The sequence below is a fragment of the Monodelphis domestica genome, chromosome 6 (assembly GCF_027887165.1).
Source record: "Monodelphis domestica isolate mMonDom1 chromosome 6, mMonDom1.pri, whole genome shotgun sequence".
Lineage (NCBI taxonomy): Eukaryota > Metazoa > Chordata > Mammalia > Didelphimorphia > Didelphidae > Monodelphis > Monodelphis domestica.
Genome location: NC_077232.1, coordinates 88155379 through 88179999, shown reverse-complemented (window position 1 = coordinate 88179999; position 24621 = coordinate 88155379). Strand labels below are relative to the sequence as shown.

General features: G+C 38.9%; 1 protein-coding gene across 1 annotated transcript in view; it reads left to right on the top strand.

The window, feature by feature from the left end:
* LOC103098741 (uncharacterized) overlaps positions 1-23375 on the top strand; it is a 28251-nt gene extending 4876 nt beyond the window's left edge. The window contains exons 4-5 of the mRNA XM_007496763.3: positions 6439-6542; positions 22548-23375. Of these exons, the coding sequence (XP_007496825.1) occupies positions 6439-6542; positions 22548-22652 (209 nt within the window). The 3' untranslated portion in view covers positions 22653-23375. The remainder of the gene's footprint in view (positions 1-6438; positions 6543-22547) is intronic.
* Positions 23376-24621: the final 1246 nt, after the last annotated feature.

Here is a 24621-nt window from a genome sequence, read left to right as displayed (position 1 = left end):
TTATTATTATTATTATTGCTTATCAGTAGTAATTACTACTAACAACTTGTGATAATATCAATATTAATAACTATTCCATTAAATACAATTTTCTTTATGTAACCTAATCTGCATGTAATTATATTTTATCTTCCTCTTTTTATATCATCATTAGGGATAGGACTTAACCTCTGATTTCATGGATCTAGATAATGCCTCAGTGAGGAAACTCTTAACAATGGATGTCAAGATCATCTGTGGTCTGAAAGAATTACCTAGACTTTTAATATTTTAAGTGACTTTCTTAAGGTCACACAGCCAGTGCATGTCAGTTGCTAGACTCTAAATGAGATATTCCTTCCTCCAAAATTAGTTTGATATGAGTACACCATCCTGCTTCTATCATCATTAGCTCAACACATTTTTTAAACCCTTACCTTCTGTCTTATAATTAATTGTGTATTGGTTCCAAGGCAGAAGAGTGATAAATGCTATGCAATGGGGGTTTAGTGACGTGTCCAGGGTCACATAGCTGGGAAGTGTCTAAGGTCAGATTTGAACCCAGGACCTCCTATCTCCAAGCCTGGTTCTCTATCCATTGTACCACCTAGTTGTCCCTCAAAAATGTTTATTCATCTCCTGCTAGGTGTTGTTAGAGATGCTAACCGAGGAATAAGAAAAGGAACTCCCAGTTAGGTAGTAATTTGAATAGCTTTTACTTTGATTGATGAGGATTCAAGATTTTAAAAATTATTTGGTAGTTCATCCTCCAAACAACTTTTCTTTGGACTAAATGTATAAAATCTCAATTCAATGAGACCAGTTTTCAAGACACAAATGTATACTTCCAGTCCTCTGGCTTTGTGTCCTAATCAGGAAGAGGTAGGGGTGGGAAGGTAGCAGGTGTAGACAGGAGCTCTGGGGCACAGGTTTTTTTGTCTAGTTTTGGAAGCTTTGGGGAAGCCACTTTGGACATAAGAAAGCTTTTTAGCTAGCATTTATAGCTGACTCATTCTATTGTGGAAAAGGGGAAGGGAGACAGATAAAATTTCTTCATGATAGACTGTTGTGCCTCTATAGGTATGATTTCCTAGATGGCCTTCTTTATCTGTTGTATTTATGTGGTCATATTTAATGTGTGCTCTCAGGGAAGTCTTATGTTCTGGGCCAGGCTCTAAGCTGCCCAAGGGCTTGGACACAGAGAATATCAAGGGGTTTGGGTAATTATGACAAGGCATCCCTCACAGAACCTTCTAAGTCCTTCTTTGTTTTTTAGGCGAAGCCTATCGAGGAGATCTTAAGATCCTTACACTCAGTCCTGGTCCTGTCTTTAGCACAGCATCTAGATTTGTACAAACTTAAAAAGTGGCAAATGACAAAATTATACTCATTTAATAAGGAAAGGGGAATGGATGGGAAGTCAGAAGGCTTTGGATTAAGGCTAAGCTATGTGACCTTGAGTAAGTCACTTAAGGACCACCCTGGTCCTCAGTCTCCCTATTTGTAGGTTTTGTAGGGTTCAGAGCTGTCATGTAGTTTGAGTGGAACAACCAGCTCTCCTTTTATCTGCTACTAGTTCACTTTCCTTATTTGTTCTCATTGCAGGTTCCAAGACAATCAAGAGATATGTTTTGATATTTTCTTATTAATTGCTAGAATAGCAATAACACAACTAGATTTACAGCATAGATTTTCAAAGCCCCCATTCCACTTTATTAAATTTTTCTTATTTAGTAAATTTGACAAATCTATTCTTCCAATAGCTTTGGTTTATATCTATATATATCAAGACCTAAATCTTCTTGGCTTAAATAAACATTAAGAATTCTGCTGTATACTCTCTATTTACAGGGTAATAAACATTTTTCTTTTGCAATATATTGACTTTAAGAAGATCACAGCCAAAGACGTATCCCTACAACTATTCTTCCATTCTAGAGAAGGTCTCACCATGGAGGTCTCTTCTCAAGAATTCTATGAATGTTGCTTTATTTTTTAATTTTTTAATTTAGAATATTGTTCCATGATTACATGATTCATGATTTCCAATCCCCTTCTTCCCTCTTGCCTCCTGGGGCAGACGAGCAGTTCCATAAGGTTATACATGTATCATTGTTCAAAACCCATTTCCATGTTATTCCTATTTGCAGTAGAGTGATCTTTTAACACCAAAACCACAATCACATCCCCACTGAACCATGTGATCAATCCTATGTTTTTCTTCTGCATTTCTAATTCCACAGTTCTTTCTCTGGAAAATGTTGCTTTACAAAATAAGTGCTACACTCAGTTCTTAAGAAATAATATCTCTTAGTCCTTTTTCTCTGTCCACCCATCATAGTTAAAGGTCTCTCCAAAAAGACAATTCAATTCTCCATCCCCTCACAGACTCCTCCAAGAATAACAGTTACCCCTTAAATCCACCATCTCATTGCCTTTTTTTCTTTTGATAATTTAGTTATTTATTTTGACACAAATGTTAACATTTAACATCAATATAACATTCCTAGCATTAAATGTTGAGTTGCAAATTCTCTCCCTTTCTCCTTTCTCTTTACTCATGGAGAAGGCAAGAACCATTGCTCCTCAAATATATAGTAAAAACCTACAATAGCCTCAGCTACTTCCTATTTGTGTGACCCAGGGCAAAGTCATCTAACTCCAGTTGTCTAGCTTTTACTACTCTTCTGCTTTAGAACTGATAATTGGTATCAATTCTAAAACAGAAGGTAAGAGTTACATATAAAATGTACATATAGATATAGATATAGATATAGATTTTTTCCTTTAGGAGAAGTTAAGGGTGGTATTTTATCTATAAAATGGGGAGGGGGAAGACTAAATCAGCAAGTCTTAAATGTTTTGCTCTCAAGTCCCATTTACATTCTTAAATATTATGGCTAAGCTAAAGGACATTTTGTTATGTACATTCTATCCAGGGGTATGTTGGAGCTAACTTGTACCGTCATGGAAGAGCTCATTGCTGAATTTTCAACGTGAACACTGAAAGTTCAAAAATCATCTGACACTAAAAATCAAAACTGGATTTGTTTTTGCTAATTGTTTAATCTTAAGAAAGAGATAGAGAAAATGCTTATAATCCCTATTAAACTCAAAAGGGTGCCATGCCATTGCAAAGAACCAATTGTTAAGCATTTACCAGAATACCCCTAGTTGTATCTATTAATATTTACCTTATTAGCAATTATTGAAACTAATTTTTAGTTATTTCTTACTTCATTTATAAATAACAATAATAAATGCATTGTATGTTAACAAAAATAACATATCTTTATGAAAACTAATTTCCAAAACAAAAAAAAAAGTGAGATGAGCACTGTTTTACATATTTTTGCAAGTCTCTTTAATGTCTAAGTTAATAGAAGAGAGTTGGATTCTCATATCTACTTCTGCTTTCAGATTCTTACAATGAATTATTTTGGTTGAGGTATATGAAAAAATTCTGATCTTATACACATAAATGATTGGAAGGGGGAGGAGTATTTAAATAATCAAATAAAATTCTAGCAGGGTAGCTAAGTGACTTAATGGATAGAGAGCCAAGCCTAGAGATGGGGGATCCTGATTTAAAATCTGGCCTCAGACACTTTCTAGCTGTGTGACCCTGGGTAAGTCATTTTAATTCTATTGCCTAGCCCAGTGATAGTGAACCTTTCAGAGACCTTAGAAACCAAGTGTCCAAATTGTAACCATCATACTACATGTGAGTCCTACCCCCTACCTTACCCCAGACAGCACTCCCATTGGGTGGCTGAGCAAGAGGAGCTGGTGATGTGAGAAATGTCCTCAGGCATGTGTAGAGAGGAGGAAAGGAATAGCCCTTTTCAGCACACTCTGGCAGGAGTGTCATAGGTTCACCAACATGGGAGCCCTTAATGTTCTTCTGCCTTAGAGTCAATACATAGTATTAATTCTAAGATAGAAGGTAAGAGTTTTAGCAAAAAAAAAAAAAGTTTTTGTATTATTATGGAAATTGTTTTGACCTCAGAGACCCCCTGAAAGGATCTTGGCTATCCCAAAGGGTAAAGGAAGCACTATTGGATTACAGATGGACTAGGTTAACTCAAAGGCCCATCTAACTAACCTGAACATTCTAGAGTTGAGGAGAATCTGAGTGCTTGAGGAAGGGGATATGTATGAACACTGGGGTCAGTTTCCTGAAGTCTATCAGGAAGGTGAGGCATTCATTTTTTTTCTACTAGCCCCTAGAAGTCAGAACTAGAAATAACAGGGATGACTTGTAGGGAGACAGCTTTCTCAGTTCTGCATTAGAAAGTCTTTTGTAACCATCAGAGATGTCTAAAAATGGAATGAGCCTCCTTTCCCTGACCTGGGAGGTTTTCACATTGTGTGAAACTAGTTGACTCATTTTCGGGTTGTTGGAGAAAAGATTTGGCTTTCAGATATGTAGTGGATAAACGGACTCTTGAGGCCCCTTCCAATTCTGACACTGCATGGTTTTTAGTCAAGAAATTAACCCTTAGTATTTGGAGTTCAGAATACCATCACTATAATTATCAACCAAAATGAGTCAAAGAACTTCAAGTGTTTGCTGTTGTCTTTGGTCCCTTCAGAAACAATCTGTCTGTCCCACACAAAGCTGCTTCTCTGCTAATTGGTCACTGACCAGGCCTGACCATGTTCCTCTCCTCTAGAACTGATGGAGTTGGGTGACATACACTTTTTTTTTTTAACCCACAACCACTTAACCGGATGCTGAAGAACATAATAAACCTCAAGTGTTTACTCTGGGCCAGGTTCATTACAGGATAGTAAACAGTCTAGAGAGCTTAGAAGCCTTTTTTTTTTTTTAAGAGAAGCATTTCTTAGCCGATTGGCTGGAGAAAGGCTTTAGCATTTGGGGGAGCCTCATCAAAAGGCAACTGAATTCTGTGGCTCTTTAAGCTTATTGCCCTCCAGCACCATCCACTGTTTAAGAGATGAAAATCTCCCAGAGGTACTTGGCGCCTCTACTCCCCTCTCTGGTGTGAGAGAGAGAAAAAGAGAAGAAAAAGTGAGATTTTGCATCCATTTTACTTTTAGAAGAGACTAGACCTGATAGGAAGACTAGAATTCTGCTGAGTGAAGAGCTAGCTGGGCTTGTCTGCACTGCCCAGAAAGTCAGCCTGATGGAATCTTTGGCTTAAGGGAACTCCAAGTCAAATACTTTTTCAACACCCTTAAGGGCAGTTATGAATTAATTAAGAGTTTATCTTTGCTTAATCAGCTCTAAAGCTGATTTACATTTGCCCCTGGAGAGTGGTGAGGACTAGAATGGAGGGAGTAACAGAAATGTGGGACAATTTATTTTTTAAGAGCCGGAGGACTTCAAGGCTGGGAGTCCAAAGTGCTAAATTGCCCCAAGCTTGTGTGTTTCCCCATTTGTGTGCCTCCCTACTAGGTCTTCTGTAAGTGTGTTAACTATTCTCCCCCTTGGACAAGAGTGGACATGCCTTGATGAGAGGGCACGAACCAGGGACATGGCAGACTGTGATTATTCTTACATTAGTCTTCCATTGGGTAACTTTGCTGTCAAAATTATTATTGCTCATGCATTATTTTTAATGAATATTTTGTTTGAGCCAATGGTATCATGGCGATCGATTTCATGTAACTGGCAAGTACACCACTGAGGGACCTTGAGCTACAGTGATGAGTACCAGGAATGTTTATCATCTTACAACAAGGTTACCCCTAATGCCCGGAGAAAGCATTAGTTGTAGCAATACAGTGGTGGTTCTGCTCTGGGAAATCCAGACCTGCAAGTGTGAGAGTAATGTTGGGGAAATGAGCCAGTCCAGAGTTTGGGGCCACTTCCATGTTATGGGTGCTATATGAAAAATGGGAAAAAAAACTCATCCTACTTATTGATTTGAAGAATAGCAGAGTTATGTAAATTATAAGGTGTATTATCAGTGAGAAAGGTGGTGGTAGCAGCAGCAGCAGCAATAGCAATAGTAGTAGTAGTAGTAGTAGTAGTAGTAGTATGTAGGATAATGGATTTAAAACTTGAAGGGACCTCAGAGATGATTGAGTCCAACTCCCTCATTTTTCAGAAAAAGAAACTGATGCACAAAGGCTAAATGACTTGTCCAGGGTCACAAAGACAGTAAAAGTCTAAGGCAATAATCAGCCTTGAATTTTGACTTCAGGTCTAGTACTGTGTCCACTATAAGAAATCACTTCTTCAGTTTTAACAGATACATCTTATTTCACGCTAGTCACTAATACTCTTACTCCTAATTTCTAAATTTCAATTTAGAATTATCAATTATTATCATGTAAAGGTAACTCAAGATCTAGGATGTTTTTTGACTGCTTAGATTCATCCTGTTTTCTTTCTCTACCCCACTAGGATATCAAATACTTGATACTAAAATGGCTAGTCAAATAATAATAGTTATACATTGAATTAATTACACCCCTTCCAACCCCTAGATCCAGAAAGAACTGTTCAGGAAGAAGGAGAAGAGTCTGAGTATATAGAAATGGAAAAAACACATAAGGAAGATGAAAGAGCACAATCTGATACAACAGAATGGGTAGGTTGAATCACTGCCAATGTACTAGATGTTCAGAAGGTACATCGATTCATTACAGGTTTGCTTAAGATTTCAGTTTTGAGTGACTATTCATCTCAGGGAGAGCTCAATAGAATCATAAAGCTCAAATGGGATTTGGGGATCCTTGGAAGGGATCCTGAAGATCTCAAAAGTGTTTTCTGCTGCCTCCTCAACAATTGTTCATCTAGAATTCCATCTGAAGATCTTGAAAGATGGGAAACATCCTACCTCTACCCCAAGTGGTCCATTTTATGTCTGAATAATTAATTGTTATCTGCCTCTCTGTACATACCATCCATTACTACTGCTTTAGTCCTCTGAAACCAAGCAGAGCAATGCCAGCCTTTTGAATATTTGAAAATAATGATGAAGTCCTTATCCATACTCCCAAGCCTTCTCTTCTTCAGGCTACATAATTATCACCAGTTCCTTCAACTGAAATTTATAAGGCATGGTCCCCAGTTGCCTTACTCACCTCTGGACATATTTCAGATTTCACTATCCATCCTTCCTAAAATGTAGTGCTTTGAGTTCGACATGAGGCTCCAGGAGGGGCGTGAGCAAAGCAGGGAAGAAAAGGACTGTAACTTCCCCCATTCCAGATACTCTATTACTCTTCATTCAGCCTGGGACCAAATTTGCTTGCCTGTTAAATTGAATTGAGTAGTCATTCATTTATATAAATTAAGCCAAAATCTTCTCTGAGCTTCTTCCTACTCCAAGTTTTACTTGGAAATCTAGGTTTTCTTAGGATCTCAGTCAGAAGGGCTCTCCAATGCCATCAAGTCTAACCTGTAATTGTACACAATTTCCTGCTACATCTTGTCCAAACAAATTATCTTCAAGCTTCTGCCTAAAGACAAGTTATCATCATTATCATCATCTTCAAGTTAGTGGGAGCCTACAAATTTATAAGCCAGTCCATTATACTTTTGAAGCGATCTAATTTGAAATTTTTCTTTTTATCAAGTTTAAAATTTTCCCACTGTAATTTCTACCCTTTTTTTCCCAATTTCACCCTCTAGTACCCCACAGAACAAGTCTAAGCCCTATTCTTCATGGTATCTGCTGAAATATGTCCAAGCCTCTCCACTTCCTTCACCTGTTCCTCATATGTTTTGATCTTGAGGTCCTTCACCAACCTACTTGTCTTTCTATGGATAGTGTGTGACTTATTAAAGTGTGGCACTTGGAGACCTGAATATGGTACCCCTGGATGGTCTAAGCAGGACATGATACAGCCTAGTGCAGTGATGGTGAACCTTTTAGAGACTGAGTACCCAAACTGCAACCCTTGAACCCCCCCTCCCCAGCTTTACCCTAGAAAGAGAAGGGAGGAAATGCTCCCATTGAGCTGTTGGGTGGAGGTGTGGGTGAAGTAAGAAATGTCCCCAGGTGTTCATGGAGAGGGGGAGGGAAGCAGTCCCTATAGGTTCACTAACATGGTTCTAGTGCATCTAGCATGTTGAGATCTTTTTTTTAATTTAATTAAAATTTTTTGAAATTTTTATTTAATTAGTCAATTTAGAATATTATTCCTTGGCTACAAGAATCATATTCTTTCCCTCCCCTCCCCTACCCCTTCCTATAGCCAACCTGCAATTCCACTGGGTTTTACATGTGTCCTTGATCAGAACCTATTTCCATGTTGTTGATGTTTGCACTAGTGTAATCATTTAGGGTCTACATCCCCAATTATATCCCCCTCCACCCATGTAATCAAGCAGTTGTTTTTCTTCTGTGTTTCTACTCCCACAGTTTTTCCTCTGAATGTGGATAGTGTTCTTTCTCATAGATCACTCCAGGTTGTTCAGGATCACTGCACTGCCACTAATGGAGAAGTCCATTACATTCGATGTACCACAGTGTATCAGTCTCTGTATATAATGTTCTCCTGGTTCTGCTCCTTTCGCTCTGCATCACTTCCTGGAGGTTGTTCCAGTCTCCATGGAATTCCTCCACTTTATTATTCCTTTGAGCACAATAGTATTCCATCACCAACATATATCACAATTTGTTCAGCCATTCCCCAATTAAAGGGCATCCCCTCATTTTCCAGTTTTTTGCCACCACAAATAGCATAGCTATGAATATTCTTGTACACATCTTTTTTCCTTATTATCTCTTTGGGGTACAAACCCAGCAGTGCTATGGCTGGATCAAAGGGGCAGACAGTCTTTTAGCACCTTTGAGCATAGTTCCAAATTACCCTCCAGAATGGTTGGATTAATTCACAACTCCACCAGCAATGAATTAATGTCCCTACTTTGCCACATCCCCTCCAGCATTCATTACTTTCCTTTGCTGTCATGTTAGCCAATCTGCTAGGTATGAGGTGATACCTCAGAGTTGTTTTGATTTGCATCTCTCTGTTTATAAGAGATGTAGAGCACTTTTTCATGTGCTTATTAATAGTTTTGATTTCTTTATCTGAAAACTGCCTATTCATGTCCCTTGCCCATTTATCAATTGGAGAATGGCTTGATTTTTTATACAATTGATTTAGCTCTTTGTAAATTTGAGTAATTAAACCTTTGTCAAAGGTTTTTATGAAGATTGTTTCCCAATTTGTTGCTTCCCTTCTGATTTTAGTTATGTTGGTTTTGTTTGTACAAAATTTTTTTTTAATTTGATGTAGTCAAAATTATTTAATTTACATTTTGTGATTCTTTCTAAGTCTTGCTTGGTTTTAAAGTCTTTCCCTTCCCAAAGGTCTGACATGTATACTATTCTGTGTTTGCCTAATTTACTTATAGTTTTCTTCTTTATGTTCAAGTCATTCACCCATTTTGAATTTATCTTGGTATAGGGTGTGAGGTGTTGATCCAAAGCTAATCTCTCCCACTTTGCCTTCCAATTTTCCCAGCAGTTTTTATCGAATAGTGGGTTTTTGTCCCAAAAGCTGGGATCTTTGGGTTTATCATAAACTGTCTTGCTGAAGTTACTTGCCCCCAGTCTATTCCACTAATCCTCCTTTCTGTCTCTTAGCCAGTACCAAATTGTTTTGATGACCACTGCTTTATAGTACAATTTAAGATCTGGTACTGCTCGGCCCCCTTCCTTCACATTTTTTTTTCATGATTTCCCTGGATATCCTTGATCTTTTGTTCTTCCAAATGAACTTTGTTATGGTTTTTTTTTCTAATTCAGTAAAAATGTTTTTTGGTAGTTCAATGGGTATGGCATTAAATAAGTAAATAAGTTTGGGTAGGATGGTCATTTTTATTATGCTCATTCTACCCATGAGCAGTTATGTTGAAATCTTTTGATTCTGCCATCTGTGCTAAATATTCCTCCCAGCTGTGTTTTATATAGATTTGATAACTATGCTCTTTGTTCTGTTTTCCAAGTCTTTTATAGGAGATTGGGATTGAGATAAGGACTGGACCTATGATTTAATTGATATAGGGAACTCCCTGATGCGGAAATTCTACCAGTACAGATCAGCATTTTCTCTGCAATTTATAGTCCTAGGAGCTGTCTGAGATCTAATTTCACTAAGAAATTAAAATGACTTATTCAGAGTCATACAGCCTGTCAGAGGCAGAACTTGAATCCAAGTCTTCCAGTTCTAGACCTGCCTAATGTCCCTGCTACTGGGGGTTTGGCATAGGTAACAGTAGACATGTATTAATTATAAAGAACATTCTAAGTCAAAAGCTTCATTCCCTTACACAGCTCTATATAAATGAGTTATTAAAAACAACAACAACAAAACTTTACCTTCTATCTTAGAACCAGTACTATGCATTGGTCCTAAGGCAGAAGAGTTGTAAGGGCTAGGCAATTGGGGTTAAGTGACTTGCCCGGGGTCATATAGCAAGGAAGTGTCTGAGTTCAAATTTGAACCGAAGACCTCCCATTTCTGGGCCTGGCTCTCAAGCCACCTAGCTGCTCACAAAATATGAGTTGTTTTTAGCAGATAATGGAACAAAGGCTAAATGATGTCTTCAAGATGACATAGCTAATAAATGATGGAGTATGGACCTTAAAAGATATGACTATAAGGTAATCATAATAAAGCACAAGATAAGAAAATTGGCCAACTTCAGGCAAATCATTAGTAAAAAAAAATTACCTCCTTATTGCATCTTGATTAAAATTACTTTTTTAAAAAGAAAAATTTTAGACCCTCTCATTTAGAGCAGCCATCCTTTCAGACTAATATGAAACAGTGACCACAATAAATGATTGCTTCTAATAATTCTTGAAAATGTTCTTCATTAGCAAATAGAAACAGTGAAAACTAATAGCCAGTTTTTCCCATCACCCCTCAAAGATAAATAAGTTAATTTCTCTCCTACTGCTGGCTATGGGTACTTCCTTCAAATCTAATATCTACATGCTTAAAGGGAACTTTGAGATGATCTAATTCAATCCTCCTATTTTGTAAATGGGGAAACTGAGGCTCACAGGAGTCAACTTTCCCAAGATCACAGCTCATTGGTGGCAAAGCTTAAACCTTACTCCCAGAAAATATGTCAGTCAACAAGCATCTAGTAGTGCATCCTATGTGCTAGGCACTTTGCTAAACACTATGTGACTCTACATGTCTCCAGTGCTCTTTGCAACTTTCTCACAACACAGCTTTATGAGCTGTCAGGATCTGAAACTTAGGGCAAATATTTGTTTGATAAACTGTTGGGTTGGTCTTCTGGCTCAGCATTAGGGAATGCTTTGTTCCATTGCCATTTCAGAGTTGTTGCAGTCACCAGGAGGTGAAAGGACACTAACCCAAAATTCCCAGAGCATATAGACAAATCTGAAACATGGGAGCTGGTTACCTATGATCATATAGAATCTTGAAATGTCAGAGCTGAAATAGACCTTAAAACACAGAACATAAAATGTTCCAACCCCAAGAGATCTTAAAACCCAGAAAATCAGAGCCAAAGTCAACAGCATCTGATATAGAGATTTTGATAACCAGAGCAAATATTTACCAGATAAAGGCAAGGATGGTCAGCCTTCTGACTCAGTATGACAAATGGTAAGAATCATAGGGATTTCTTTTCCCTCACCACCAGTTCAGCTTCACTGCTATTATCTGGAGACTAAAGGACACTCACTAAGAAAAAAAGTGGAGGGGAAGGGTACTCCTAGAAGTTCATGGGCAGTGTGCTCAAACTGGAGTTGACCCCTTTAGGGATCAAAGTATGTTCAGTTGCTAAAGCCATAGTAAGTTAATTTTAGTCTTACAGTCAACAGTTACATTAATGTATAAAGTTAAAAAATAAAACAACTCTATATGTGGTTCTTTCTTTCTTTCTTTCTTTCTTTCTTTCTTTCTTTCTTTCTTTCTTTCTTTCTTTCTTTCTTTCTTTCTTTCTTTCTTTCTTTCTTTCTTTCTTTCTTTCTTTCTTTCTTTCTTTCTTTCTTTCTTTCTTTCTTTCTTTCTTTCTTTCTTTCTTTCTTTCTTTCTTTCTTTCTTTCTTTCTTTCTTTCTTTCTTTCTTTCTTTTCTCCAATGCTGTATAGAAATAGAAGGGAGCCCTTAGAGGACTGTGGATTACTCCATGGTTTTCTTTGTTTCAGAAGCTGCAATACACAATCAGAGAATTCATCACCTAGGGCCAAATGATCAATAGAAATGTTCACAATGGTTGTAAGTAGGATATAGTATATTGCCAACAAATTTGTTCAGGAGAGAAAGCATAACCAATGGTTTCAATCAGAGCCAGTGTTACTGTTATCGCCTCAAACTCCTTTCCAGTTCTAAATCTATGATCCTATGATCCTAAAGGAGCCTGGAAAAGTATGTAGGACAGTCATGTATATAAAGTAAGGAATAATTGGTAGTGATACATGTGCTCTACTGAAGTCCATGCAATGTACAGAGATCCATAGCAAAGCTCCAAGCACAAGGATTTATTAGAGGACATAGAGAATTGCACAGGATGCAAGAGAATGGAAGGACTGCAATCTATACCACTGGAGAAAGTGCCAATGTCCAGATATGACTTACAGCTGATTCTGGCAGGGGCGGGGGGAGGGGGGGAGAGGTCCATATCTCTTAGAGCCTGAGAAGATGTGAGCTTCCAAAATTGCACTTAGTGCTAAATGTCTTTGTCTTTGATCATGGAGAGAGATCATTGACCAATTAACTTATTGGCTATTGCTAGCCCGACACATAAATTGAGTTCTTACCTAGAACTTAGTCTCAGAATTTTTAATAACCACAAGCCTGAGGTGATACAAGAAGGTAACAAAACAAACACATTGTTATATAATTTCCAAAAGCACAAGTAAACAAAAGTCAGAATCTTTGATCACGCTATGTTTAGCTTTATAGAGTAATCCAGTCATAGACAACAGATTGTTCCTATGGGGTTTCTCAATTAAGAGCAGGCTCTTTGCAGTTATTTTTTAAATCCAATCAGAAAGTAATAATTCAAGTGCATTATTATAAATCATTTAAGAACCTGTCATTCACAACTGAAACCATCTGTCTTTGGTGGAGAGGCCTTATCTAAACCAGATGTGAGATGAGCACAAAAAGTGCTACTCTAGAGGGAAGAAAGTAGGATATGGCAAATAAAAATATTTATTATTATGCATAATACCATAAGTAGTCAGTTCCCATGTTATACTAGATTATTGTTATTGCTAATATTTATATAACATCTACGTGCCTGGCACCATATTAAGGGTTTACAGTTATTATCCATACAATGACTCTGAAAGGTAGTTGCTATTGTTATCTTCATTTTACACTTGAAGAAACTGAGGTAGACAGAAGTTAATAGCTTACCTACCCAAGGCTCACATAGCTAGTAAGTGACTGAGGCTAGATTTGAACTCAGATCTTCTTGACTTCAGTCCTGGTGCTCTATCCACTGCGCCATCTACCCACCAAAGCACAAGAATAAGTCTGATCAAAAGAGCAGATGCCAATGAAGGAGGGCATATCAGATCAATGAAACAGACAACCTCTGTAAGAGAAACTGAATAAGCCTTTGTAATCTCGGTTACAAGTCTTTTGACTGGAACCTCTGGCCTTGGGATGCCATTTTATACTGTATTGGCTTCCATGTCTGTGACTTTTTCATGAGAAAGAGAATGATTAGACTGAGCTGAATAGTCAAAGATGCAGAAGTTTGGCTCTAACACTAGTACTGAACTTTCAGAGGATATTGACCAAGAACACCAAATACTAGGAGAGGTTCAGCGAACCTAGAAGTTTGCCCTCATAGAATTTAGAGGCCAGTAGAGGGATATGAAATATGTTCAGATATCTATAATACATAATACCACATGGAAGGACAGAAGTGGTGGGGAAGGCAAGAAGAAAGGTGGGATGTGGTCTCGATATCTAGAAAACCAAATCATCAGGCTTAGAATATCAAGCAAAGTTCTTTAACCAAGTGTAGCAGTTGTTCACCTCCATTGATATCAATCTCCATTTTGTTTCAAGATAGCAAACTAACCCATAAATTAAAATTTAGGTATTTATTGATACCATTTAGGAGAGCACCAGGGAGCCCCATAGTAGTCATTGTCTTCAAACAATGTCATAGAAAAGACAAAAATATAAGATACCAACAGAGACCTTGCTTTGTTTGAAACTCAATTCCCTTCTTCTTTTCCTTTGCTCTCAAGAGCAGGATCAGTATGAGGGGGGCAAAGAATCATGGAATCACTGTCTTAAAGCTGGATAATACTTCAGAAATCAGCTAGTTCAACCTCCTCCTTTTATAGATGGAACCTGTAGAGAAGAAGTGAGTTGTCTAAGGTTGCACAGTGGTTAAGCTAAGATTCTGACTCGGGACTTCTGACTCCAAGTCCAGCATTCCATTACACTGCAATTTATTCCGATATTTCTTCATTTTGGCCCTAACAAATTCAGAGCTTTCCCCCTGGGATAAGATAAAACAGTGCTAAATCCAGGACAAATCCCACTGGGCTAATGGCTTTATTCCCTACAAATTTATCAGGATGAAATAGGGACAAATAAGATAAAATCTGGATGAACAGGGAATTATTTTTTAAAGCCAACTATATAGTTTATTGAATATCTAAATATCTAAGCCAACTGTACCTAGACAACTTGACAGAAAAGATACAAGGATACAAAAGCCTCTTTTTTTAGGTGAAAAGATTATTTTTTACAAAAAAAATCAACTTCTGTTAAAAAATACTAAAAAACAGAAATAAAGAAGTATCTCTGAATAGGGAATTCTCAAAAAATAACAAACTACCAGAGGACTTTGGGGAGGTACTTTTGTAATGATAGAAGAGGGCAAGGTAAGAAGGTAAGCCTGATGCTGAGATATTTGGAGATTATGCCTTTAAAAAAAAAAAATAACAGTCATGATGCCACTACCTTTTCCCCAAACTAATTCAATAAGACATTCTCTAAATTCCAGACCCCATCATATTCCTGAGCCTCATCATGTCTCTAATACTTACTCAATGGGGATAAAAAAAAAGACTCTCAGTTCGGCCTTTATAATCTCACATCATTCAACTGTTATTATTACTCTGTCATGCCATTTCTTTCCATTTACATTGTACCAGAAGCTTTTCTACTCAGGTAGGATCTAAATTGGATTTCCCACAGCTGAGCTCTGTGGGAGAAACCAAGAGAAACCAAGAGAAACCTAGAGAAACCAAGAACATGAGCCTTCTGCTAGCCACAGGATTTGGGATCTGATTTGCCTCAGAATCACAAGTCTCCTGTTCTTTTTGTAGCCCTGGTGAGAAAGCCTAGCCAGCAGGTCTCTGAGGATGAATTCTCAGGAGACTGGGTAAGGATAAAATGCAGGGAAAGCTTTTCTAGGTGTATGACTCTGGCCAAGTCCCTTAATTTCTTTGAGACTCAGTTTCCTTATCTGTAAAAAGGAGAATCTAAAGCTTATCTAGTCTACCACCACCATCCATTCCATAGATGAGAAAAAACGAGGCTTAGAGAAGAGTCATTTATCTTACCTTACTTTGAGGGCAAGAAATGTGTTGTTTTTGTACCCTTAGCAGTCGCCATTATGCCTGGCACAGACTACATGCTCAAAAAGTATTCTTTCTTTCATTTATTCCCTCACTAAAGAAATGTAAACTGCTTTATTATAGCTATGCGTATTATTACCTCTTCTTCTGACTAACCAGAGGTCTGCTATCAATTGCGATAATCTTGGCCTTGGAGGAACAATTTCAAATAGTTTTAAAAGTCTCTTTTGTGAAATGAAAGGTTTTCTGGGGAGGTTTGCTTGGAGGTGGGAAGAGGAGAGTGGGATGAGATAATAAAATTCCACTAATCAGATTAGAGGGTTATTTTAAAAAAATGCACAACTCAAGAACTTATGAATCTTTGACAAGGACACAAGAAATTGTCTTGAAAATGAGAAGAGATAGGGCCTGATTTGAATAAATGAGTCAGCACGCTGGTGTTCATTGTAGAAGCTTAGACTTGACTGAGAAGGCCAGACAGCATGGTGTAGTGAAAGAGAGATGGACCAGGGTTCAAACCCCAACTCTGCCATGTATTAGCTGTATGACCTTAGGTAAATCACTTATTTCGGAGCCTTGGTTTCCTCATCTTTAAAATGAGGGGACTGGACAAAATGATCCCTAGAATCCCATCTGATTCTAAATCTAGGACCCAATAATCTGGTCTCTGGGGTATTATTTTAATTAGAAAGCTATTAGCCACAGTGGCTTATAATGAGGAAGGTGACATCCTTCTTTTCCTGTCTGCTTTTATTGGCAACTGCCTTAGGGATTTGAGGGAAGAGAGGCTGAGCTTCAGGAAGTGACTCCTATGAATTATTCATGAAACTCAATGAGCTGGTAGGCTTTTCCTATTAGGAGAGCTTCAAAACAAACCCCTCATGCCTTAGATTTGCATTTCCCTTCTAATTGTACCCAAAGGAATCCAGCCTGGTCATAGCTCCCTCATGCAATGCCCCTGCTCTTCTTAATTCTAAGAAACTGTCACAATGCTATTTAAGGGAAATTATAGAATCTTAGTGTTGGAAGGGACATGTGGCTGCAGAGTCCTGAAACTGAGTTAAATGACAGGGTCTCTGCCCCAGGGCGCCAGCATAGTTGGAACTGGGTGGGTCTTCTTCTCCCAGTCACCTGGAGATTATTCGTCCAATTTCCTGTGCCTTGTAACCATCTTCCTTTTTATTACCTTACTCCTTCACCTGACCTAGAGGTTGCCATCCCCCCCTTTGTGCCTTTCAGAAGGACTTTTGGGCCAACCTCCCCTTCCCTAGCATTGTGTGACCCCTTTCTTGGAACCTGACTTCCCTTACCCTAACTCCTGTGGGAGCACCAATTGGGTTGTCTAGAATGGGCCACTCTGTGCTGTTTCATTCATTTTTTCCCCCTTCAATAAACATTGATTTTCTTTCCTTATGACTTCCCCCAACCCACTGGAGAGGAGGGCATCTGTGGCAGTGGAGAAAACAAAAATAAGATTCATATAACAAATACACATAGTCATGCAAAACAAATTCCCACATTGGCTGAATTTAAAAATGTGTGCCTCAGTCCACATCAACATCTTGAATCCATTATCTGTGTGTCAGGAAGTAGGTGGTGCTCCTCCTCATCAGACTTCTGGAATTGTGCTTGGGAACTGTGCGGATCACAGTTCTCAAGTCTTTTGAAAGTATAAATTGTTCTCCTGTTCACTTCCCATTAGTCTTCCCAGGTTTCTGTGAAAACTTTCCCTTCATCATTTTTTTTACAATATGATAACTTTCCATTAAATCCACATTCTAAAATTTGTTCAGGCATTCCTCAATTGATTGTCCCCTCTTAGCTTCCTTTGTCAGAACAAAAAGAGCTGCTATAAAATTCTTAAAAGAACTATAAAGTTCTTTTCTTCTTTCTTTGATCTCTTTGGAGTAGATAGGTCTAATAGTGGTATTGCTTGGCATGCATGATTTAGTAGTTTGAGAGACATGGTTCCAAATGTTTTTCAGAATGGCTTGGGGTGGGGGGTTGATCACCCTACACTCCTCTGTGTGTGTGGTTTTATTTCCCATTCCCCCTTATCCCATGAAAATTGACTCTCCCTTCCTTCCTTTCAAGTTGTTTTCCATGGGAGAGCCCCCTCACTCCATCTTATTGTTGGTAGTGGGACTCCTGTCATCTTGAGGCACTATTTTAAGGTTGGTTTGAGAGAATTCTTGGAGCAGTTCCAGCTTTTGCCTCTACTAAACCACCATCTTGGCTCTGCCTCTCTCTAAAATGGCTGTTGGGCCACCCTCTCTTCCAACATGACTGCACCCATGGCCAGTCTGCATTCTCTATCACTATCCTCCATGCTCCTTGACCAGTTGGTTTGCCCCAAGTTAAAAGGAACCCCTACTTGCACTTTGGGGACCTGACATGAATCCATAGTTATCGATCATCTTATATTTGAAGGATTACCCTGTGAAAAAAGGATCTGACTTTTTCTGCTTAGCCTCAGAAGGCAGAACCAAGGAAAGGCAAGTTATAAGGAGGAAAGCTTGGTCTCAACATAAGGAAAAAATTCCTGGCTATTAAGGCTGAAAAAATGACTGCAATGCACGGGGGGAAGGAATAAGTACCCCATCTTCAAGAAAAGGCTGAGTAACCATTTACCTATGCCTGTGGAGTTCATGTTTGGGGTAATGGTTGAGTCAGGCTTTAAGACAAGGAAAAGACATCTTAAAAGTCCGTTCCAGGTATGGGAGGGGGCTGCACTTGACAGTGCAGCATAATGACTAGAGTGTTAATCTTAGAGTCAGGATGGCCTGGGTCCAAAACCTTCTTCTAACATTTATTGGTTCTTTAACCATGGGCAAAGTCACTTAATCTCTCTAAGCCTCTGACTCTTTGTGACTGCCTTTGAGGTTTCTTTGGCAAAGGTACTGGAGTGGCTTGCCATTTCCTTCTCCAACTCATTTTATAGATGAAGAAACTGAGGCAAACAGGGTTAAGTGACTTGCCTATAGTCACCCAGCTATTAAATGTCATGAAATTGAGTCTTCCTGACTCTAGCTCCAGCTCTCTATCCATTGTGCTACCTTGCTGCCTAAGTCTCAGTTTCCTCGTTTACAAAGTGGGTATAATAAAGTTTGCAGTGCCCACACCCCAAGTCATTGTATAGGAAGTGCTTTGCTAACTCTCAAACACTATGAAAGTATCAACAATTATTAGAGGGATTTTAGAGCCAGGTACAATTTGGCCAACTGTGTGCATTGTTCTAGACTCTGGAAGACACACAAAGCTTAGAAAAGATGGTATAGCCCTTAGGAAGGACAGCTATGTGGTGTAATGTTTAGAGTCTGGGACCTAGAGTCAGGATCACCTGAACTCAAATCTAGCTTCCAATACTTCCTAGCTGTGTGACCCTGGGCAAATCACTTAGCTTCTGTTTGCCTTGGGTTCCTCATCTGCAAACTGAGGATCGCAGTAACACCTATTTCTTAAAGTTATTGGGAGGATCAAATCTACTAATAGTTATTAAACTAAGCCAGTAGTTATTAAAACACTTAGCATTGTGCCTAGCACATAGTAGGCACTTTGTAAATCCTCATTTCTGTTCTTCCTCCCTTCATGGAAGAACCTACAATAATAAGGACATCTCCCCTCCCCATTAACCCATCATTAAACCCTGAGCACACCATTTTTCTAAAGTTGCCAAAGGCTGCCTTAAGAGCCTTCTTCATTCAAACATTATGGTGAGTCCTGGGTTCAAATATGACCTTAGACACTCCTAGTTTTGTGACCCTAGGTAAGTCACTTAACTTCAACTGCCTAGCCCTTATAACTATCTGCTTGGGAACTAATGCTAAGTATTGATTCTAAGACAGAAGAAGTGGGTGGGTGGAATGAAGAACAGGATGATGGTTCCAGAGTCTCTTAGCAAAGCAGGTCTGGAGAATGTGCTATGTTCTAAGTGATCACATTCCTCCACATCATTCCTTCTTCCTCACCATATCTGAAATTCCAATGATGAATATTTAGCTTGGGATAACAAAAGATACAATTACGAGGAAAAAAACAACCATTATTTGTTGAAGCAAACACCCCCATCTCATTTAGTACTCTGCATCTCAGGAGAGCTCCATGCCTTGGAGAATGGCTCAAACCTTTCAAATCAAAGAGCTATTTGTTTTCCACATATGTGTGGTGTTTTTGGATGGGGGTAATGGGGCGGAGGAGATGGGGTGACTGACTGATTGAAGTCACATTGCCTTGCCCAAGGGAGCTGTCATGAAAGCAGCCGGAAGAATAGGGCTATGGTTTCTTTTGCCTTCAGAAATCAGGTGACAAGGCTCAGCATCTCAACACTGCGAATTACCCTTCACTTCATCTTCTAGGGATGCTTTTGCAAAAATCACTTTTGTAAGTGAAAATTCTAGGGGGGAAACAAAGCCTAAGATTGAGCTTAGCAAGAAAAGGCTTGTCAGCTTTGAAAAGAGAGCCAAGAATTGGATTCCATTCATTGGTTGACCATTTGTTCTGAGCCCAGTGACCGGCTAGGCACTCTGGGATACAGGCATAAGCTACTGCTGTGTATCCATCCACCTGTAGACAAAAAGGCTGCTTCCCTCTAATAGAATGTAAGCTCCCTGAGGGCAGGGACTGTTTCATGTTTTCATCTGCTATTTAATAGGTGTTGGAAACTGCAATTTTATCCCAGAGATAGGAAATAATTACTAGATGGTGGGATTATAACAGGGATTCTTCACTTTTTCATATCATGGAACCCTTTGGCTGGGTGCTAATGCCTATAGACACCTTCTCAGAATAATGTTTTATGTTGCATAAAATCAAATATATAGGGTTACAAATGAAACTAAACCATAGTGAAATACAGTTAGCAAACTATTCATTTTTTTAAATCAAGAACACAGCACTAAGGTTAAGAACCCCTGGTCTATAAGAAAATTAGAGCGAGGATTCAAAGTCTACACCTGGAGGGGGAGTGTCAGAGATGGAAAATAAAAGAAGTCTGGATTTGGAATCAGAAGGCCCAAAGTTAAATCTCAACTTTGCCATTTACTTGCTGCGACCACGGACATTATCCCTTTAGACTTTCTTGGTCTCCGTTGTCTCATCTGTATAATGAACAGGTTGGACTCTGAAGTTCCTTCCAGCTCTTAATCTTATGATCTTATTTAAATCCCTCATTTTAAAAAATGAGTCTCTTCTCTCTCAATCCTATGAGCTAGGCTAACCTCATTATTTTTCAGATGAAAAAATGCAGGCAAATAGAGATTAAATAAGTCACCCTAAGTCATGTAGGTGGTAAGTGACAGGAACAGAATTGGAACATAGATCATCTGCTGTTCTTTTGGCCTGGATGACTTCTGACATCCTTTCACCTTGTAAGATTCTGTAACTCCAAGGAGTAAAAAAGGCATAGTCAATCCTGGATAATCGACTGGCTACATTTAGACAATAAGTGCTTTTGTTGTCCAGGGTGATCACACAGAACTTCCCAAAGGACTTAATACTTGAATCATTGAAGTCATGGATTCTTATATTTGAAAGGGATACTAGAAGTCATCTGGTCTAATCTCTCACGTATGGCAGAAATCCCTCTCCAGCATCCCTGACATCAAGGAAAGGTTATATGTAACAAAGAACGCACTATCTTATGGTATAGCCTGTTCCAGGATAGTCACTTTTATTGAAATAGCCTTCCAAAGATCCAAAAGATTTTGGATAGGGAGGAGGAAATACAGACTAAGGAGATCCAGCTTTATTTCTCTTCCCCAGTGACTTCTTAGGGAAAATGAAGCATGTGAGTATTTCCATGGAATTTCATAAACTTTCTGGAGACATAATACAATGAAATAACAAATCCAATGGTCCAAATAAGGTTTTAAAAAAATCTTATTTTGGGAGCAGCTGGGTAGCTCAGTGGATTGAGAACCAGGCCTAGAGACGGGAAGTCCTAGGTTCAAATCCGGCCTCAGCCACTTCCTAGCTGTGTGACCCTAGGCAAGTCACTTGACCCCCATTGCCTAGCCCTTACCACTCTTCTGCCTTGGAGCCAATACACAGTATTGACTCCAAGACGGAAGGTAAGGGTTTAAAAAAAAAAATCTTATTTTTCTGGGAGCTTATGTAGCTCCTAGCTAATTGTTAAGGTGAATCAGCCATGACATCAAAGTTAAAACCAGTGATGACAGCAGGTTGTTTTTATTCTATCCACTATTTGATTATTCTGTAGTTCATTAATTAATTATTTATAAAAAATATAATAATTTTCTACTAGCATCTCCCTTTAGTGCCCTGTCATGGCAGTGAGTTTACAGAGTTTATCTAGCAAAACAATCTGGAAGGGCTCCATGTGTACTTCCCATGACAGGGCATATGTCTGTCACCTGAGATCCAGCCTAGCCACATTCACACAGTGCACAGCCAGGTCAGCTGCAGGGTGATAATCTGTTTGGCCACTTCTATCCTCAGAGGTAACCCCCCCCCACAAGTCCCAGAAGGGCTATGTTATACTTCTGTCTAGGAAGTATCCATGCCTAAATCAGCACAGATTTTTGAAGGATTGACACACAGGGCTTCATTGGCTACAAAACACTTTTCATTTGCTCCACACAAGCAACTCTGTGAGGAAGACTGGGCAAATATTATTATTCCCCATTTCTCAGAAGAGGAAATTGAGGCCCATTAAGGTTAGCACAGTAAGTAATGGAAGTTCAGATCTTCCAAGGCCAATTATATTGGCTATTTCATGATGTTTTCAAGAAATATTGATTGAAACTCTTTTATGGGAGTAGGGGGATTAATTACCTCTAGAAACTCCCTAAAAATGGAATTAAATTGCAATAGGGTCATTACTTTAGATCTGAAAAGAGCCTTACTTTAGTCTTCTCAGTTTATAAAGTAACAAATGAAAGCCAGAAGAGGGGAGATGACTTGTCTAAGGTTAAATAGCAGAATCAGGATTCAAACCCCAAATTCAGTGTTTTGCTGCTGTACCACAGTTGTCTGCCTTGAAGTGTGTCATCAGATCTCAGTAAAATTTAATTATGTTTTCCAGGCTGTTTCTGTCCTTTATGAACCCATGAATTCTTTTGCTGTGAAGCCAAGTGAACAGAATGGCAATGACATCTACACATATATCTGCTCAGACACATTACCATAATTGAATCTAGAGCCATCAGCCATGGAGCCCATGACTAGTACTGCCAAGGATGTTTCATCTCCAGTGGTGCTCTAGAAACTCCTAAAACTCCCAAAAAGTTCCTCAACAGAGAAGAACCCTGGATCTCATACCCAGATGGAATAATTTCTCTTCAGCACACACCAATGTGACCCAATCCACCACTAAGACAAGATATGAGAAAACTAGTGTCAGAAGAAACGAAGAGTTGAAGTCCTAGGACATCATCTACTAAGCCTAAACCTTTCCATTTTGCATTTAGGAAAACTGAGGTTCAGAGAAAGAAAATGACTTCCTTCACTTACCATGGATTCAAGATCAGGACACAAGTCACCTTTCAAAAACCATGAATTCTGTCTTGAATATATGCTAGATTTTGGGCTTCCCCTAGTAGACTAGAACATCTGGTACCTCTCAGGAATGGTCAGAACCTACAGCTACCTCACCTTTGGCTGGGCTGGAGGTCCAGACGAAGCCATGGATAGGGACTGAACATGTGATTTCATTGGTACAGGGAAACTCCAGGTGAGAAAACTCCTAATGCAAGTGGTCATCTTCTCTGAAACCTTATCTCAGTGAGTTGCCTAAAAGGAGCACTGAGTCTCATCTAGAGTCAAATAATAAGTATGTGTCAGAGGCAGAAATCAGATTTTCTTGGTTCCAAAGTCAACTGTGCTATGGATATTCCTCATTAAATGTTGCTACCTGGACACCTGCCTCCTTGGTTGATTCTTGATTATGCTTTAGTTTAGTTGTTTGTTTGTTTTTAAACCCTACCTTCTGTCTTAAAACCAAGGCAGAAGACATTGGGGAGTTGTGTGACTTGCTCAAGGTTATACAGCTAGGAAGTGTCTAAAGCCAGCCATATTGGAACTCAGAACCTCCCATCTCTAGGGTTGGCTTTCAATCCACTGAGCCACCCAGCTGCTCCCAACCATGCTTTAGTTTTGTTCTCTCTGGCTATTGAACCATGGGTTTTAAACCCTCCCAACACATTTCTGCCTTTGGACCTTTGAGCCAGTTTTCTGATTTTGCTGTGCAGGCTCCTAGGTGCTCTCCCTCCTGGACAAGGTACCCACTTTTGGTATTTGCACTGGATCTGTCCTCCACCCTCCATTGCTCACTTGATGACTGCTGATTAGCTGGTTGTCAGATACACTCTCTAATCTCCTATGGTCTGCATCTACCTCTCATCTCCAGTTAGCACATTTCATAAGTAAAGTGGGGGTGGGGGGAGGAATTACCAGGATTGATAGAACATACATCTGACCCCAGAAAGTTCAGAACCAGAGAAATCCTTAAAGGTCAGCAAGATCCACTTGGATCTGAATAGGCAGTCCCTCTATGACATTTTGGTCATCAAGGCTTCTCTGGAGGACCTCTACTGATGATAGTGATAGCTAATTTACAAACAAGAGAATATAAAAATCCAGAGATAATTGTCCAGTACTTAATTGGAAGGGTATATAAAAGAAAGGTGCCTAACTCCATAACAGGTACTTAATTGTCCTGTTCTTATCATTAGCTAAAACTCCCCAAACTTGGATTGTATAATTGGAATCTGAACCCCAGAACTACAATTCCCAGCACCCCATTCTACTTCTCATGTTATGTGCTGATATATATAGTCAGGATATAAACTTTGTGTAGCCCTGCCTCTCACTCTCTCTTCTTGTGATCTCGGGCAGCTATTTTTTTGAGAGCCAGGAGAACTTACTCACATAGGTTTACTTTTGTTAGATAATTAGATTTCCAGACTTCTATTTCCCTCTTATTCCTTCTATTTCAAGTGATTATTGATAAATTTTACAAAATTAATACTTGGAGTGTTGGACATTCATTTAAGTCTTACAATTTTCCAATTTGTTTTATTAAATATTTCTGACCTACATGCAAAAAAATTAACATTCATTATTTAAACTTTTGAGGTTCAAATTCTCTCCCTCCTTTC